At 54.9% G+C, this 15845-nt stretch overlaps 1 protein-coding gene across 6 annotated transcripts in view; it reads left to right on the forward strand.

Moving 5' to 3' along the window:
- Positions 1-15845, forward strand: part of CD82 (CD82 molecule) — a 50912-nt gene that overhangs the window by 19709 nt on the left and 15358 nt on the right. For all 6 annotated transcript variants that reach the window (XM_026004137.2, XM_072758806.1, XM_072758805.1 and 3 more), the window contains 3 exons: positions 1025-1099; positions 6959-7041; positions 12393-12465. In XM_026004137.2, the coding sequence (XP_025859922.2) occupies positions 6979-7041; positions 12393-12465 (136 nt within the window). In that variant the 5' untranslated portion in view covers positions 1025-1099; positions 6959-6978. The remainder of the gene's footprint in view (positions 1-1024; positions 1100-6958; positions 7042-12392; positions 12466-15845) is intronic.

Below are 15845 nucleotides of genomic sequence, written 5' to 3' on the forward strand. Positions count from 1 at the left end.
GGAGCCGTGTTCTAACGGGGGCTCTAGACACACTCGAGAGCCCGTAAGCTAATCGCAGTGAGTGGGCCATGTGACAGGCCCCGGTGTCAAGGATGCTGTTCCTTACAGTGGGCAGGGGAGCCTCCCTTGCTCCCTCCACCTGTACCCCTCACCCCCACCCCGAGATTCTGGTGACTTGGTCTGGGCAGAGTCAAGGGCCTGGATGTTGGCATGTTTTGATTCTACTGTGCAACTGGAAGCGAGGCCTGCCATGTGGATCAGGTGTTCAGGGAAGGCCTCTGGGAGGAGGGAACTTGGCCCATGGGAGGAGGAGGAGCCAGCGGAGGGCTTTGGGGGGGACACTGAGCTGAGAAGCAAGAGAAGAGATCAGCAAGAGAAGAGAGTAGCCTTAGGAATGCGTGTGTGTATGGGAGGGAGAAGTGCTGAGGACAGAGGAGCAGCGGGCAAACCAGGCAAGGCCTCGCCGGCTCCATAGGAGCCTGGATTTTATAGGGACCATGTAGGCTACATCTCGGTTACAGGGTTGTAGGCAGGGGAGCGACAAGGTCTGGTTTACAGTGTTCAAACCCCTTGCCATGTGAATAAGGGAGGCTAGGAGGATAGGAGTGGAACTCGGGACCCGCAGGGAGCCGCCCTGGTCCAGGCGGGAAGTGGGATTTGGGGCCCCGGCAAAGTGCTGGACTAGAGGACACAATTTTGGGCTGTGGGATGAGAGGGAGCATGGGTGAGTGTGACTTTCAGGTGTTTGGTCTGGGCCAGCAGGGGGGTGGCGCAGGGGCATCCCCAGCCCCATCTGCAACCCTGCAGCTCTTAGAACCCTTAGCACCAGCCCCCAAGGTGTCCTTGAGAGCTTCTGGTTTGGCATTTCCTAAGAGGTGCTCCATGTGGTATTGAGGGCTATTAAGTGTAAAAATCATTTGAGTTCAGCAGTGTTTGCTGCAGAGCATTCTGGAGATGTTAATAGGCTGATGTGCGGGTGGCACTCCACCGACTGCGTAACAGCAATACCTTCTGTTCTTAACAGCGCGTCTTCTAGGACTCGTACTGAGGAGCCACACCCGAAACCGCTGCTCGTGTGTCCCAGCCCGTCGTTGAACAGGTGAGGCGGCAGGCCCAGGGCGGGCAGTCACCGTGCTGTGCCTCGAACCCCGTGCTCTGCTAGAGCAGGGACTGAGCCTGCACCTCCCCACTTTGGGCCTGCAGGTGCCACGGCATCACATAACTCTTTTCCCCCCCACACTGTTTGGGACACGCAAGTTCTAGGATCAGGCTGGAGGGCTGCTACCCCACCCTCCCAAGCCTCCTACCCTACAGGTGCAAATTCACAGGTCCCCGACACAGACAAGGGGTTCTCTTGAAGACACCAGCTCTTCCCCAGGCCCACTTCCTATACTCAGGGTCTTCGAGGAAGGTGAAGGAGCCTTGGCAATGGGTCCTGGCACTTAGGGCTGGCTCTGAGGGTGCTCACCACACAAAACCCCCACCCCACCCCTTGGGTGAGGACAGAAGAGGCCTGAAAATAGAGTCTCAGATGACTCAGGGGCAGAGGGTATCAGTCCCCTTTCAGGTGGCTGAGCACTTGAAAGTTCTGGTGTTTTACATGGAAGTCTCTCTTCCCTTCACTCCTCCATCTTTCCATCTCCCCATCTCTCCATCTCTCCATCTCCCCATCTCTCCATCTCTCCATCTCTCCATCTCTCCATCTCTCCATTCTCCTGTTTACCATCCCTCCATCCAGCCATTGCTCCATCCTTCTATTCCTCTATCTCTTAATTCCCCATCTACTCATTCCTCCAACCCTCCATCCATCTTTCCATCATCCTACCATCCAGCCATCGCTCCATAGATCCACCCCTCTATCCCTCCATCTCTCCATTCTCATGTACACCCATTTCTTCAATCTAGCCATTGTTCCATCCTTCTTTTGCTCTATCTTTTCATTCCCCATCTATTCATTCCTCCATCCCTCCATCCCTCCATCCAGTTATCCATCCATCCAGGCAGCCAGCCAGCCAGCCATCCTTCCATTCCTCTATCTCTTCATTCCCCATCCACTCATTCCTCCATTCCTCCATTAATCTACCCATCATCCCTCCATCCCTCCATCTAGTTATCCCTCCATCCCCCATCTCCCCATCCATTGCTCCATCCAGCCACCCATCCCATCTTTCATTAGGTAACATTTGCTGGGGGCCTACTTTGTTCTCATAAATAATACATAGTCTTTCCTCTCAAAGTATCACAGTTCACAGGGCAGATGGGACAAATAAGTAGAACATTACTGTACAGCATCAGGCATTAGAATAGCAACTTCCATTTACTGAAAGCCTACCACATGCCAGGCATTTTATCCACATTATCTAATTTAATCTCTGGACAAATATTCCAAATGGATTTTATTTTCCTACTATTACAAATGAGTAAGGTGAGGCTCGGAGAGGTTATGTCATTGGTCTGGGATCACACAGCAAGGAGATAAGAGAATCACATTTGTACCCAGGCAGTTGAACACCCGAGCCTGTTCTGGGAACTGATCCAGTCGCCAAAGCTATTGGCAGGAAGCAGAGAGGGAGTGTGGCTAACCAACATGTGTGTTGGCAGGGACAGGCTGACGATGGTGGTATAGACAAGGCTGGCTGGAGGAGGAGGTTTCCTGGAGGTGATATCTGAAGTCAGTCTTGAGGAAGGAGTAGGAGTTAGTAAAATATCAGCACAGTAATTTCATTGCATGAATTGATTTGGCGTAAAATTATATATTTGGTCAATTTCAATTGTAGTTGCTTAGAAATGGTCGATTTACCTGTTATACAGTATAACATCAGGTAAGTATGGCCTTCCTATTGCTCAGACAGCTGTCAGTGGCTGTTCTGGAAATTTCCAATAAAATGCGCACGCGTGCCATTCCCTTGTGTTGTCGGCGGTCCATATAGCTCGCAGGAAAGCCTGGGAAGACCCCCCAGTGTTTACAGAAAGTGTATACACGGAAGCAGTACACTGGGAGACATTCCCTTTGTTCAGTTTCGTTGGCGGGTGAAATCCTTGCCCCGTACTCCTTCCAGAAGTGCTGATGAAGGCCTGCCCCTGCTCTGGCCCACTGAGCCCCCCTGTGCCAGCACTGACCTCACTATCTGTTTATAGCGGGGCCCTCACTCTACAGGTGAGGGGCCGGAGGACCTGGAAGTCCCCCTTCCCTGTGCCCGTGTACTGGCAGAGCCAGTATTTGAACCCTTATCTGGGGGGCCTTTGTCTTCTCCCTCTTGTCTGTAATTCCTTACATTCAGTTCTTGCCACCAGCTCGCTTTCCCCCAGGATCTCAAGCTGAAGGCGGTCCTGACCCTTGCTGCCTCTTACAGACACTCGTGTGTACCTCATTGGGTCCCCTGCACTGGGGACATCAACCAGGGGGCATGGCTGTGTGCCCCTCCCTGCAACTTTATTTAGGGCCATTATGGTGTGAATTTTGTGTGCTACAAAAAATCTTTTTTTTTTTTTTTCCAACTAGTTAAAAATGCAAAATCTGTTCTTAGTTCACAAGTTGTACAAAAAAAAATAGGTGGTGGGTTGGATTTCATTTAGAGACCCAGCTGGCCACCCCTTGCCCTACAGCAGTGCTTATTCCGATCTCATGTATGAGAAGACTGAGGCTCAGATAACCCCCCGACCCACCGTCCCAGGCCCTCTGAATCCAACTTTCTGGGGGAGGTGGTCCCATCGTGGCACCACCTGGGCATGTTCTCAGCCTGAGCTGACCCCCTGCCCTCCTTGGAACTGCCCATCTTCTGCTTCGTGGTGCTTTGAGGGGGAAAGTCTGGACATGGAGGGAAGAAAGCCTTTGCATTCTTGGATACTGGCTAATGTGCCCTGGAGCCGCCACCCCAAGCTCTGGTTCCCAGCACCTTCTTCTCCCCCAAGTGATTCCGGGTAGCCTCTGGGTCTGCCCAGATGGGCCAAACTGCCTGCCAGTCCTGGGGCTGTCTGGCTTCTGTTCTAACATCCCAGCTGCCTCCTGGAGAGGTTGGGGCAGCCTAAGGGGTGAGGCGGCCTGGGTTCTGTACTTGCTGGTCAATGTGCTGGTGATTTGGGGCCAGCTCCTTCACCCCTCTGTGCCTCTGTTTGCTCCCAGGACACCAAAGGGGCTTTGCCGGATGCCTAGTACAATTTGTGTGAGTGTCCGAGACCAGCGACATTGGTCAGAGTTATCAGGGGATACTCGCTTAGCACCTCCACTTCCTTTTGCCCACTTGGGAATCCCAGCCATCCCACAGATCCTTTTATACCATCAAGCCCACCCCTGCTTGCGAGCTGTGTGACTTGGGTGGTTACTTCACCTCCCTGAGCCTCCCCCCTCACCTGCTGGGCACAGGAGGATTAAGGGGGATGCCCGACACCGGTGGCCGCCTGGACTCGCTGCCATTCGAGGGCAGCTACTCCTCCTCACTCCCTGGGCCCAGAACTGACTCTTGTCCACAAACTTCCCTTTTCTGAGCACTCCCAGCCCTGTGAGGCGGCCCTGGCAGCCCAGCCTGAGCAGAGGATGTGGGAGCTGAACGTGTAGAAACTGCTTTCCCGTACCCACGAGAAGCAAGCAGCAGTTGCCAAAGACCGTTTGCATACTTCTCCAATTGCACAAAAACCCAGTGCGCACCGCTCGGGCCCTTGGCCGCCGCTAGAGCGTAGTTAGTGAGGTTCTTCCAGTAAAAGGGTGACGTTTCTGTAGACTGCTTGGGGTTCAAGCCTGGGTCAACCACTCGGGGCGTCCCGTGTCACTTACTGGGAGGAGACCCAGCCAGGCACACAGGTCCAGGTAGGAATGAAAAACATGCCCGCTCCGTGTGAGAATCTTTCCTCTGCTGCTGTTCTGTTCAGCGCAAGTTTCCGAAGAGCCTGTGGCCTGTCAAGCGCTGTGCTGGAGAACAATAATGCTCCTTTATGTGGACCATCCCCTGCAGGGCTCCCTCGGGCCAGCCTGGGTCCGGGATCTCCCATCTCTAGCCCTCCTGACACAGGAGAGTCCTTGTTTTCCCCACTCTGGGTCTGGAGTAGACCCCAGGTGGCATTGCTGGGGCTGGACTTCCCTGACTCCCAAGTCCCAGCTTGGGACCCTTCTTAGACCCAAGCCTTGGACCCTGGTAAACCGGAAGAGCCATTCAGTCAAATCTTCCCATGTAGCACTTGAATCCCCCCAAATGATCTATTCAGACTTTGCTTCCATGCCACTTGTAATGGGGTGCTCATTACTACCCAGACAGCCTTTTCCTTCTCTGGACAGCTTTGTTTTATGTTGTGCCCAAATCTGACCCACAGCAAGGGGTCAGATCTCTAACTGAGATGTCAGAGAACTGGACTCCCTTAAGCCCTCTCCCCTATCCCGGGAGCTATAGAAAGTCAAAGCTGAGCTCCCCCTGGCAAGGATGATGGAAGATTATTATTTCCAGAAAAGGCAGAGGGGACCTCCTTATGGACAGGGGATGTTCACAAGGCTTAGGACTGTGAATTTTACCCTTTATTACCCTTGCAGGAGGAAGAAGGGGTGAAGCCTGCCCCTCAGCCCTCCTTCCCTCTGCTCTGTGGCCTGCTCCCCTCCTCCCCTCCCTTGGGGCCTGTGGGAACAGGACTGGGCCTCGTGCCTGCTTCCCTACCCCCAAGCCCAGCTCTGCCCAAGCAGCTGTCCTATGCAGCTGTCCTGGCCTCAGCTGCCCAGCGCTGCCTCCCATCACCCCACAGAGCTGAGAGCTGGCTGCTCTCATTCCTGGATTGTATGGCTTCAGGGAGGGGTGAGGGCAGCCGGCTTGCAGCTCCCCTCTTCCTCCTTGAGTCCCGCCCTGGCCTGTGGTCCATCAGTGCGGAAAGACAGACACCAGCGTGCTCCAGCATGGTTTGTGTTGTTTCAGAAACATGGGTGTATCACCCAGGATGACAGTGAAGAATTGGAAACAGCCGTGTGTCTAACCATCGAGTGTTGGTTACATGCTCTGTGATGTGTCTGTATCTGGGACTTTAACCCCTAGGATCCTTGGGGGCTCCTGCATGGGTTTTATGGGGCCTGAGAACCCCCGGAAATTATATGTAAAATGCTGCCTGTGCATGAATTTTTCTGGAGGAACCTGACCCTCCAAAATGTTAAATGATCAACAGTATGGAATCCTATGCAACATGTAAAGTTATGTTGTAGAACATTCTTCCAGCATACAGAGACAGTATATTGTAGAATGAGAAAAGCAGGTTACAAATCACGCTATATAGTAAGAGCCCAGTTTTGTTTGAAACCATCTGTGAGGCACACATGCTACAAGCATAACTACTAAAATGATGACAGTTTTTTTTTTTTTTAATCTCTGGTGTGAGATAAAAATTTTTGTTGAATTCATGTTACTCTGCTGGATGTTCTATCCATTGGATGTTCTACAAACTTGTTCCTCTACTTGTTCCCATTGTGAGGAAACGGTGGAAGGAGCACTCCGTCCCTTTTCTGAGAGTCTGGACCACCCCCCCTTCTCCCCCAGCAGCCCCCTGGCCCCAGAGGGGGCTGCATATCTGTGCCACAAGCTGTGGTCTCTCCTCTGGGTCTCCAGCAGTCACCTGCTAGCTTCCTGGCCTCCTAACTTTGACCAGCATCCATGTGGGTATTTCCAAAGCCCTAGAGGATCTTATGTAATTTCCCTCCAGGCTCCATTCCTTCTGGCCTGGTAGAGGGGCCAGGCCAGACTCCAACTGTCAAAACATCAAGCAACCGAGATGGCCTATAGACCTACCCTGTCTAGCTGTGTGGCTTTGGGCCAGTCATTCAACCTCTCTGGGCCTCAAGGCGCCATAAAATGCGACCTTATGTTAGCACCCCCCTCTGAGATTGCTGCAAGGACAAACTGGGATGATTTGGGGCTGCTGGGTCACTGATGCCCATCAGCTTTGTTCCCTTTCCTCTTGGCCCTGACCTACCTGTCTCCTCTCTTCTTGCCAGGGAGCTCCAGGACCGGCAGGATGGGGTCAGCCTGTATCAAAGTCACCAAGTACTTTCTCTTCCTCTTCAACTTGCTCTTCTTTGTAAGTATGACCAGCACCAGCCGACCACCTCCAGCAGAGACGCTTCCCTGAGGCAGCCCAGTCTGAGACCCTGCAAAGGCTCCAGGCCCAGGATGGTGGTGGTAGGGGGTGGTAGGTGGGGGCTGAGGCAGACCATTGCAAATGGAAGTGGGTGGGGCCAGCCAGGAAATCTGGAACCTGCATTCCAGCTGGTTCTGTGGCAGGGCCCTTGGTGCCTCTCTGAGCTGTCCCCTCTCCTGGAGCACTAAGGTCCTGGCTAGTCGGGGTTGGAGGTGGGCGTGGGTGGGGAAGAGCCCCCTGGGTGTCCCCTCACTCATCCACAGAGGGTTCCCTGAAATCTTTCGTGCCCTGTGCTGGCTCCCCTGCTCTCCTGTGTCCCCTCTGAAGAATTTTCTGTTATGATCCTAGATTTCAGCAGCCCCTTCCTCCCACCCCCACTGGGGGGGTTGTACCCTCACCTCCCAGACGGTGTGCAAGAGAGGCAGGCTTGAGGCCATAGTGGGGACACAGTCCCCCTTCCCCAGACCCACCCTGGCAGGCCTCACCGAGTCCCTGAGCCCCAGGGCCGCCCAGATGGAAGCCTGGTGTCCATCTGGAGCTGGTTTTCCTCAATTTTCCTCTCAGGCCTGGCACTGACTGACTCCTTTTGCTTGCAGTTGCCAGGATGATGATATGTGTGTGTGTGTGTGTGTGTGTGTGTGTGTTTGAGTGTGTATGTGAGTGAGAGTATGTGTGTGAGTGTATGAGTGTGGACACATGAAAGTGTATGAGTATGGATGTGTGTATGAGTGTATGAGCAATCGGTGTGAGTGTGGGGGGTAGGGAGGAGACATGCATGTGTGAGAGTACATGTTAGTGTGCATGTGTGTGAATGTACATGCGTGTGTATCTGTGAGTGTATGTGATGGGGCAGGGGGGAGAGTGACGCATGTGTGTGTGCCTGCATGTGTGTGAGTGTGCATGTGTGTGAATGTGCGTGTATACATGAGTGTGTAAGTGTGATGGGGCAGTAGGGAGTGGCCCAAGAGGCCTTCCTGGGCCCCGGGGGGCCTGGGGGCTGTGTCTCCTCTGTGTTGGTGGTTCAACCTCTAGCATTTAAAAATCAGGCTGAAAAACAGGATGTTTTTATTATGATCTGATTTTATTTTTAAAAACTATACACACATATGAAGATATTTTGAGAGGAGAAGATGCCTCTTCTGACAGGGATTCTTGAGAATTTGGATTTTCTTCTGCATGCCTCTCTACATTTTCCAAATTTTCCACAATGGACATGATTTCCTGGGGAAAAGGCATTACATAGGGTTGTAGACAGTTTGGGAAGTAATCGTTCTCAATTCCCCCTCTAACTATAACCCAGCACACAGGTGCTTACAAGTGTGCTCCTGGCACATGCAAACCCACACACGTGCACGCGCACACACATGCGTCCAGACCGCGGTGGTGCTGCCTGCCCTGCCGTTGTCCGCGCTGGCTCTGGCCCCAGCCCCCTCCTCGAGGACAGTGCTGAGGCCTTGTGTGGCTGTCCTCCAGCCAGATCTGGAAGCCACCTAGGGCACCTAGGCTTCCCCGGCTTGACAGTCAGCTCCCTCCTGGCTGGGCCAGGGTTCTGGGAAATGGTTGCCCATACAGCCAGAGCCAAGCCTTCCCTGGCAAGTGCATAGCTCCTGGGCCTCAGCCTGGCTTCAAGGCCACCTGGTCAGGACTGGGGAACAGGAGGGTCAGAATGTTGTGCTTCTATCCTGGGGACCCTAGGGATTGGAGAGAGGAGTCTAGGCTATAGCCTAGGAGGTGTGGGGGCTTGCAGCCCAGGGGCACAGCCTGTTCACCCCATGCAGTGAGAGGGAGGGGATGGAGACTTTGCAGAGAAAGGAAACAGGGTTGATGGTTTTGGCCAAGGAGTCCCTTCTCATCCTGCTCCTAGCCTGCCCCGTGGAGCCAGAGACTGGAAAAGCTTGTCTCTGGCCAGAGCTTCGGGGGCTGGCTGGCGGGAGTCAGGTGTTAACTCCCTGTGTGCTGGGGCCCAGGATGGCCCCCCAGGATGTGGGGACGGGTGGGGCCGGAGAGGGCAAAGGAGAGACTTACAGGGACAGTGTGCGTTTTGGGGACCTCATTTGCTCATCACCCATTCGCCAACGGGATATTTGACATCTCTGTATTCAGACCCCGATTGTGGGTGCCAGGTGGACACGCCAACAGAAGAGCCATGGTTTCTGCACTTGGGGCTGTATTCTGGGGGTGCGGGGTGATGTGGGCTCCAGTCAAGTACTTATTCAAATGGATGATAAAAAGGCAGTTGTGCTAGGTGTGGGCATGAAGGATACGGCCCCCAGGAGAGCAGAGAATAGGGCAGTTGACCCTGTCGGGATGGTCAGCAAAAGCTCCCTGGAGTTGTAGGTGTGGTGGGCCGGAGCAGGAGGGGAGAGGGGAGTTCTGGGAGAAGCAGCAAAAGTCCAGCATGGGGGCTTGGGGCAGAGGGTGGCTCCCTGGGATGCAGGCCGCACCCGCCTTCCAGGAAGGATTCTGGTCTTTGTTTTATGCACAGTGGGAAGTGGTTACATGATCAGACTTGTGGTTTGGAAAGTTCGCTCTGGCTGCTGTGTGTGCTCGTGTGTGCGTACGTGTACACGTGTACATCCTTGCCTGCACCCCTTCCCGGCCCCAAACTCCCCACAAAATTGCCTCATCAGCTATTCTTAGGTTCACAGAAGCCCAGAGGCTGCTGATGCTGTGCTGTTCTGGGGAAGGACGCTGGCGTGAGGGTCCCGGCTCCTGGCTGAGCCCGTCGGGAGATTCTGGTGGAGCTGAGGGGTGATTCATGTGGGGGGTGCCCCATGGTTCCAGTCTCGGTTCACAGAGAAAGAGGGGGCCCTAGTGTCTCCCCCTGTTTTGGTTGGCCGCCTGGCTGGGCCTTTCTCCGGCTGGCCTACAGCCTCCTGGCTGGTCCAGCCATACCAGATGGCAGTCATTGAACATGAGACCCACAGAGGGACCGACAGGCCAGTGCCTTTTTGGGTGCTTTGAGGCCAGCTGAGGAGGTTAGCTGGGCAGTCCTGGATTTCCATCGACTTGGGGCTGTGTTTGCCCAGAGGGTATTTTCTGCCCTACCCTGTGAGAGCAGAGGTGGGCAGGTGAGGGGCTGCCATAGGGCTCTGAGGTACACAGGAGCAGACCGTGGGCCCGATGCCTGGCCATTGGCCAACCACACCGTGAGGTAGGGGCTTGGGGTGGGCAGGGCCTCAAGAATCATTGGGAACCAGACTCCCAGGTTCTGTAAAGTCCCCCTTCATCCCAGCAAGCTGTGTCACCTGAGGGGAACCTTTCCCCTCAAAAGCACCTCAGAAGCCTCCCTGCTGCTAGTGTGCCACCATCTGGCCTGGCTTCCAGCACCTTGTGGATGGACTGGGTGACCTCTGGCAAGGTCTGGGTCTCTGTTTCCCCCATCTGTAGCATGAGGACAGTAACAGGGTCCACCTGGCAAGGGGGGAGGTGGTGACAAGTGGCCTGCTGGGAGACAGGAGAGATGTAGGGTCATCATCAGCTGCAGTTGTTTTTAAGGGGCCCAGAGGAGCGTAGGGTGAGTGAGGTCCTCGCTTGGGGATGAGAAGTGGCACCACGCTGTGCCTCAGGGCTTTGCTCCCTTTAAAAAGAAAAAAAGAAAAAGAAAAAAAAAAATCACATCCCGCCTTTATTTAAAAGGTTGATATTTTATCATGGATTTTAAAATTAATTCTGGTTCTTTTAAAAAAAATACTGTAAATTCTTATTAATCTTGGTTGCTGAGTTTTTGGTTTTCATTTTTTATTTTTTGGCATCCTCTTAAGTTTTATGCCCAGGGCAAGCATCCTGTTTGCCTTACTCGGGGCCTGGCTCTGGCTTTAATGATGATACTGGGTAGAGCAAGACTGATGGAGCCCCTTGGGCTGGGGTGCTCACACCACCCCGCAGGCTTTGTCAGTAGCTGCTGTCCTTGCAGAGTAGGGGATGATGGCTGAGGTGGGGACCCAGAGCCTGTGATAGAGGTGGGTGGTGACATGCTAGGACTCTCAAGGTGGCTGATTCCTGAGGTAGGCTCAGGCCAGGCCCTGGGAGAAGGGCAGCACTGTGGGCCTGATGCAGGATCCTCTACTCCCCAAGGGTACCTGGGCCTTTGCCCACACTGTAGGCTCTTCCCAGCCTTAGCTGGCTTGGTGGGATGTGGATCTTGGTTGGGTTCCAGCTGGGGAGATAGGCTCAGGCTGTGGGCCTTGCAGATTAGGGGAAGGGGGAGGAAACAGGGAATCCCTGGGCCTACCCCTGCCGCTCGCCCCACACCTGCCTTTCTATTCCTGCCTTTCCAGTGGGTTCATGAGCTCATTCCGTTCCTGAGCATTTAGCTTATAGGCCCCTGGACATACAGAGCTGTGTGCAACCTGACCCTGACCTCAGGGAGCTCACAGTCCACCAGAGAGAGACACACACACAGAGCACATTAAATGCAGTGGGAGAGGGGATCCCTGGGTGGCTCAGCGGTTTAGCACCTGCCTTCAGCCCAGGGTGTGATCCTGGAGTCCTGGGATCGAGTCCCACATCAGGCTCCCTGCATGGGGCCTGCTTCTCCCTCTGCCTGTGTCTCTGCCTCTCTCTCTCTGTGTGTCTGTCATGAGTAAATAAATAAAATCTTAAAAAAAAAAAAAATCCAGTGGGAGAGGCACCTGGGTGGTTCAGGTCATGATTCTGGGATCCTGGGATCGAGTCCCACATCAGGCTTCCTGCATGGAGCCTGCTTCTCCCTCTGCCTATGTATCTGCCTCTCTCTCTGTCTCTCATGAATAAATAAATAAAATCTAAAAAAAAAAGAAAAAAAAAGAAAAAAAAAAAGCCAGCAGGAATGGCTATTAAGAAGGGTCCAAAGGTAGGTACCACAGAGTAGGGGACCCTCTGTCTGCCTGGGGGGGGGGGGGGTGCGGTCAGGAGCTCTGAACAGCAAGTGGGCTTTGTTGTTCAAGTCCATGGAAGGATTTCTCCAGAGCTTGTTTGGGATGTCCTCAGCCCCTGAGCCAGGCTAGGGTGGAGGGGATGAGCATGGGAGAGGGCCAGGAGGTAAAGTAGAAAGGTACTCCTGGGAGGAGGCTGCACCCCTCAAAGCTAAGAGGCATGGTCTGACCACGTATGGGCATGGGGTAGGGGAGATGGAGGCAGAAGGGGCTCCCCACGCATGGCCCTACTGTGTGGTTGGTGGTGCGTACCAGGACTGGGGGTGTGGGAGTACCTGAGGATGGAGGTGGTGCCCCCCCATGTCCTGGCCTGGCTGCAGGGGCAGCTGGGCAGGGCCCCCTCAGGCCCCCATTCACTGCTCCTTCTCCTTCCAGATCCTGGGCGCGGTGATCCTGGGTTTCGGGGTGTGGATCCTGGCTGACAGGAGCAGTTTCATCTCTGTGCTACGTAAGGGTCCCTCTGTTCCCCCACCCCTCACCCCCGCCCCCCCGCCCTGCCCAGCTGGCTCTGGAGCGGTGGGCCTGGGCAGCAGGCAGGGCAGCTCCTGAGTACTTGAGCCTCAAAGCCAGTCACTCTTCCAGCTGAACTCAGGGCCTTGCCCAGGTCCTGTGCTGACCACTCTGCCCTGGGCCCCTCTGCAGGGGTTTTCGGAAAGAATTTTCTCTCCCTCCCCACACAAAGCTGCTGTTGTCTGAAGAACACTGGGGGTTGAGGGAGGCTTGCTCTCCCATCCCGGCCCTTTCCCCGCAGCCCTGACCTTGAGAAAGCCTCTTACATTCCCTGTCCCTCCGTTTGCCAGCTCAGCAAGATGTGGGCAACAGCCCCTCCCCAGTCATTCAGGGAAGTGTAGGAAAGGCCGGGAAAGACTGATTGTCAGGAGTTGATGGTGTGCCTACTGTGCGCCTGGTGCCAGCTAGATGCGTCAGGCCTGTGGACCGAGGGGGAAGTCACCAGCCCGGCCTCCGTTGTTTGTGCTCATTGTGTGCCAAGCCCGGGGCCCAGCATTTTGCACATGAAAATTGCCTTAATCCCACAACAGCCCTGCAAGGTATTCTAGTCCCACCTTACAAATGAAGAGATGTGGCTCAGAGAAGTGATGCCCCTGGCTCGTGTTCACAGAGTTCACAGAGCGTCAGAGTGATAGGTGTGAGACTCGAACCCCTAGAGCTTTGATCCTAAATGCTGCCCGTGGTAGGGGGAACCACAGCATGGAAGCCCCTTCTCTCACTATTGAAGCAGAAGGAAAGAAGCCCAAAGCACTCCGGCACAGACGAGAGCCTCTCCAGGTCTACTCACAGCCTCCCCCAGGAAGCCTGCCAGGCTTGCTGCACTGATCTCATGGGCACCCTGAGGTGGAAGGGAGGCACAGCTGAGGGCCCCAAGTAGCACAGTGATGCCACTCCCCTCAGTGAGTGCATCCTTGGCTCACTTCCCTCCCAGCTGCCGCTGAGGCAGCAGGTTTGGCCTCAGGCCCATGACAGCTGCTTGATTTGAATAAAGCGGAACCAGGCTAGGATGGGTGATGGAGAGGCCACACCTGTCACTGTGGCCCCAGGGGCCCAGGCCTCCCCTCAGACCTGAAAGGAAGCAAGGACGGTCCACCCTCCAGCCACATCCGATGCAGCATGGGGCTGGCTGTTAGTTCTGCCTTCTTCTGGGGGGGCTGCAGACTGGGGGCTTGGGTCTGCATTTCCCACCCCTGTTCCCTATGCCTTCCCAATGGGGGACACTTGCTCCACTCTGATTAGGGCCAGGCTCCCCCACTTCCTGGCTGTGGCCCACACCCAGTGGGCCCTGCACCATGGGGCAAAGTCTCAAGGCCCAGCTCACCTGCTGCATCTCTGTCCTCTGCACTTCGTCCCCGGCCGCAGGAACCCTCCTGCTGCACCTCTGGCCTCCTCCCTGTTCAGTTCGCAGACTCTTGAGCTGCCGGGATCTAGAGGTCCCCTAGATGCACCCGGAATGTTTGCACAAATACAAGGGCCCTGGGCCCACCCCAAGGGATTTGACTCCATTGGTGTGTGGGTGGTGGGCCTGGAGCACTGTCATTTTTTAAAAACTCCCCAGGTGATTTCCCAGGCAGCCAGGGTGCAGAAGCACTGATCTAGCAGAGGGAAAAGATTTGCTAAGAGTCACACAGCACATAAGGGCCAGGGCTGTGACCCAGGACTCCTGACCTGCTCTGTCCCAGGCCTGCGTGACACAGCTCTTCCCTCACCTAACTGAAGCCTCACTGTGAGTCCACGGGGTGAGGTGTCTCTGTCCCCATTAAACAGTGGAGGAAACTGCAGCCACAGAGAGGGAAAGTAACTCATCCCGGGACACACAGCCAGGGGCTGGAGCTGGGATGTGAACCAGGCGGCATGGCTCCTGAGCTCCCACACTCCGAGCCCCTGTACTGCAGGGTTCCATAGGCGTTGCGCATTCCTGCCTTAACCAGAGGGAGCAAGCGCCATGGTGTGGAGCACAGACTCTAGGGCTGGGCTGCCGAGGTTCAGATCCTGGCTCTGCTACCTACTAGCTGGGTGATCCTGGGCCAGTTACTTCGCCTCTCTCTGCCTCTTCATCTGGAAAATGGGAGTAGTAATAGAATATATCCCATAAGGTTATGGTGAAAAATTAAATGAGTTAATGTACAAGAAGCATTTAGAACAGCTCCTCCTAAATAGTCACCCCTACATAAGTTTGTTAAATTGATAATGACATTTTTAAGAAGGAGGATTTAGTTCGATTTTATAGAGAAAGAAACAGGCCAGCGAGGCCAGCGAACAGCTTGCCCACATTCAGAGCCGGTTAGCAGCACAGCTGGGATTAGACCCCCTATGTTGTTGCCTCGGGTCTCTTTCATATTGGGCCGCTTCTACCTCGCTGGCACCTGCCGGGCCCGGCAAGACCAAGATGTTTCTGCCATGCACAGCGGAGAGCCACCCCAGAATGTCCACTTGTCCCCTTCCTAAGTCAGGTTGCTCATTGGGGCCAGCCTGAGACTCCGGGTGAGGTCAAGGACTGGCGTCCACTAGATGTTCTGAGAAGCTGAGACCCCGCGGCCGGGCTGGCCTCCTGGGGGAGAACCTGAGTTGGTGGTCTCAGCCCTGGGGTCTTGCCTGCTGCCCCCCCCCCCCGCCCCCCTGGCACTCCCCGCTGGGCTTCAGAGCTCTTAGGGACAAATTAGAATGTAAATCTACCCTCAGCGGCCTGTTGTGGAAATAAAGCAGATGATTCGGATAAAGGGCCTTGTTCTGGCTGGCACACAGTGGATTCCAGGCCGTGCCAAGTTCCTTTTCTCTGGGAGTAGTCCCTGGGAGGAACCCGAACCCGGGAAGCTTAGAAAAAGTAGCACTGGATGGCTTCCTCCTGACCATGCTGATTGCTGAGAGCAGGGCTGTCAGGGCCTGGAATGAAAGTGGGGGTTCAATGCCAGGAGCCCCCCACTCTCCCCCCAGCAGGGCACTGTCTCCTCCTGCCCACATCCCCGCCTGCCTGGGGGCTCCTGCAGAGGAGCTGGGCAGGAGGCAGCCTTGCCCTGGCACCCTGAGAGCAGAGTGGGCTGGCCAGGGCCCTTCCTGAGCTCCAGAACATCCTGTCTGACCAGGAAGTGGAGCCGAATCAGGCCCTCCTCTCCACCCACACTTCAGCTTTGTAGTTACTTCTTAAGGGCAGGAATGCCCCCTGGGTGGCCCGGGGTGGGGCCCTCAGCTTTCTGAGGTCCCCCAGGGAGCTGACCAGTGTTCTCCTTGCTGACCTCACTCCTGCCAGCTCTGGACATTACCCCCTTAGGAGAGCACAATAATTTGCAGATTCCAGGTGGTCTTGCAGGAAAAGTCTGT

The sequence above is a fragment of the Vulpes vulpes genome, chromosome 5 (genome assembly GCF_048418805.1).
Source record: "Vulpes vulpes isolate BD-2025 chromosome 5, VulVul3, whole genome shotgun sequence".
Taxonomy (NCBI): Eukaryota; Metazoa; Chordata; class Mammalia; order Carnivora; family Canidae; genus Vulpes; species Vulpes vulpes.